Source organism: Trichinella spiralis (assembly GCF_000181795.1).
Source record: "Trichinella spiralis strain ISS 195 chromosome Unknown Scfld1225, whole genome shotgun sequence".
NCBI classification, from domain to species: Eukaryota; Metazoa; Nematoda; class Enoplea; order Trichinellida; family Trichinellidae; genus Trichinella; species Trichinella spiralis.
The window spans coordinates 1-1,789 of NW_003528164.1; the positions used below are offsets into that span (position 1 = coordinate 1).

At 55.4% G+C, this 1,789-nt stretch overlaps 1 protein-coding gene and 1 non-coding gene across 2 annotated transcripts; one reads left to right on the forward strand and one right to left on the reverse strand.

Moving 5' to 3' along the window:
* Window positions 1–371: 371 nt before the first annotated feature.
* Tsp_13211 (conserved hypothetical protein) lies at window positions 372–991 on the reverse strand. Its single transcript, XM_003370068.1, has 3 exons — window positions 912–991; window positions 748–886; window positions 372–533 (listed from the first exon to the last, which is right to left on the reverse strand). Exons 1-3 carry the CDS (start codon window positions 989–991, stop codon window positions 372–374), a joined length of 381 nt encoding a protein of 126 aa, XP_003370116.1.
* A 527-nt stretch (window positions 992–1,518) lies between these two features.
* Tsp_13212 lies at window positions 1,519–1,713 on the forward strand. The gene has a single exon. It is a non-coding gene; the product is annotated as a U2 spliceosomal RNA (small nuclear RNA).
* Window positions 1,714–1,789: the final 76 nt, after the last annotated feature.

Below are 1,789 nucleotides of genomic sequence, written 5' to 3' on the forward strand. Positions count from 1 at the left end.
CCGCAAATGGTTTCGCCGGGCACTCAAGATGCTCCTGGTCCTCCCCTGTCCGGGTAGTCTCGAGCCTGGCAGCCCAGTCAGCTTCAGCGAGTTGCGTCCCGCGTACTTTGCGAAAGAGGTTGAGAGATGTTGAGGCGGCTGACCTCTCTACCTTCATGAACGCCGCGCGATCTACGCCGCTAGATCGGTCAGGGTATCCGACTTGCTTGTGGATGGACGCACGCAAGCAGATGTCGTACCTGACAAAGGTAGCCGGCGTTGACTGTTACTTCCTCGTTGGCGAGGCTGGGACCTCTTTCTTCATCCGGAATGGCCTCGGTCAGACGGTCTCAGTTCTAAGCCCCTTGAGGAAGAACAAAGTTATGAGCGTTTTAGGGGGGGCGATCCAAACTCGCCATCTGGACGCCTGGCTCCAATGCAAGCGTCAGGGTAAGACGGCAAGCTGTGTCGTACTCGACCGGTCTTCTTCCCGTTTTATAACGACTGGAAGATACACCAGCTTTGCTGCTATGCGCTTTGCGTTGCCCGCTCGCCTGGATTTGTTACCTTGCCGGGCGAGATCCTCTCTACGCTCGTACCAGAACTGTCGGCGGTGCGGTTACGACCGAGAGACCCTGCCGCACATCCTTCAGCACTGTCGGCAGTTCAGCGCCCCCGCTTACCAGGCCCGGCATGACGCAGTTCAGGGACGCCTGGAAACGGTCATGCGTAGGCGGTTCCCCAACCTCCGCGTAAACCGGGCTCTACCGGAGATTGGGTCGAACAAGCGGCCTGATCTTGTGGTCGTTGACGAGGAAAAGCGGTTAGTGATTTTGCTTGATGTTGCAATCGTGTTTGAAAACACTGCCGCTGCCTTCGTCGATGCCCGGACCAGGAAGTGGGCGCACTATGAAAAGGAGATCCTCGCCTACCGGCTACGAGGATACTCCGTGACGTACGACGCCATCGTCGTCGGTGCTCTGGGGACGTGGGACCCGAAGAACGATGCCATCCTGAAAAGGATAGGTGTCGTCTCCCAAAGGTACCTACGGCTCATGAAGGTTCTCGTGGTGTCCGAGATGTTGGAACATTCTTCACGGATCTACAGAAGACACCTCGGCCTGCGAGACCTTCTCCCGGACTCCGGCACGAAACGGCGACCGGTTGGCACGACGGAGACAGACCCACCCGGTGGTGATCTCCGTCAGAAGAAGCGCAATTCCATCAGCGCTAGGGCATCAGGTGGGAAATGCCTGGAACGGCGGTTCACGTCACCCGTCGGGACGCCCTCGCAGCGTGGTGAGCTGCAGTGCCAACCGTGCCCTGGCCCTCCAAGACCCGCCTTCGCTGGAAAAGCGCCCAACCCGCCCAGATTCCAGCCCAGAAATCCACCCCCGCGGCAACACCGGCAGCCGGTACCGAAGTCTCAGGCAACACAGCCCGTCCCGAACCAACGGCCTTGACGCTTAAAGACTTCGTTTTATACTTTGCTCTTCTTTTATTTAAAATTTATTTCTTTTACAACTCAGTACTAACTGTTTTGTATTTCCTTTGAAGATCCAAATAAAACTCTGTTCTTATCAGCTTAATTTCTGGTATGAATCCCAAGCGGATTTCGTTACGAAATTTGCATAATTTTTTGAAAAAATAGGCATTTGGGTCGAGTGCTCGCAACCACCATTTGTCGCGGGTCGTCCTGATATTGCACTACATTCAGGAACGGGCCTATTCCCTTCGGGAATTGTGTTTTAGGAAGTGGAATCCGGGTTGGTTTACGATCGGTGCGAAGTGGTTCGGTGAGGATCGAGTG

Excerpts from the sequence above, each read along its gene's own strand:
- Tsp_13211 (XM_003370068.1), bottom strand. The coding sequence starts at position 991 with ATGGCATCGTTCTTCGGGTCCCACGTCCCCAGAGCACCGACGACGATG. Across the intron at positions 887-911 it reads ACGGAGTATCCTCGTAGCCG|TGCGCCCACTTCCTGGTCCG; the intron begins GTAGGCGAGGAT and ends TCCTTTTCATAG. Across the intron at positions 534-747 it reads CTTGTTCGACCCAATCTCCG|GCGAGCGGGCAACGCAAAGC; the intron begins GTAGAGCCCGGT and ends TAACAAATCCAG.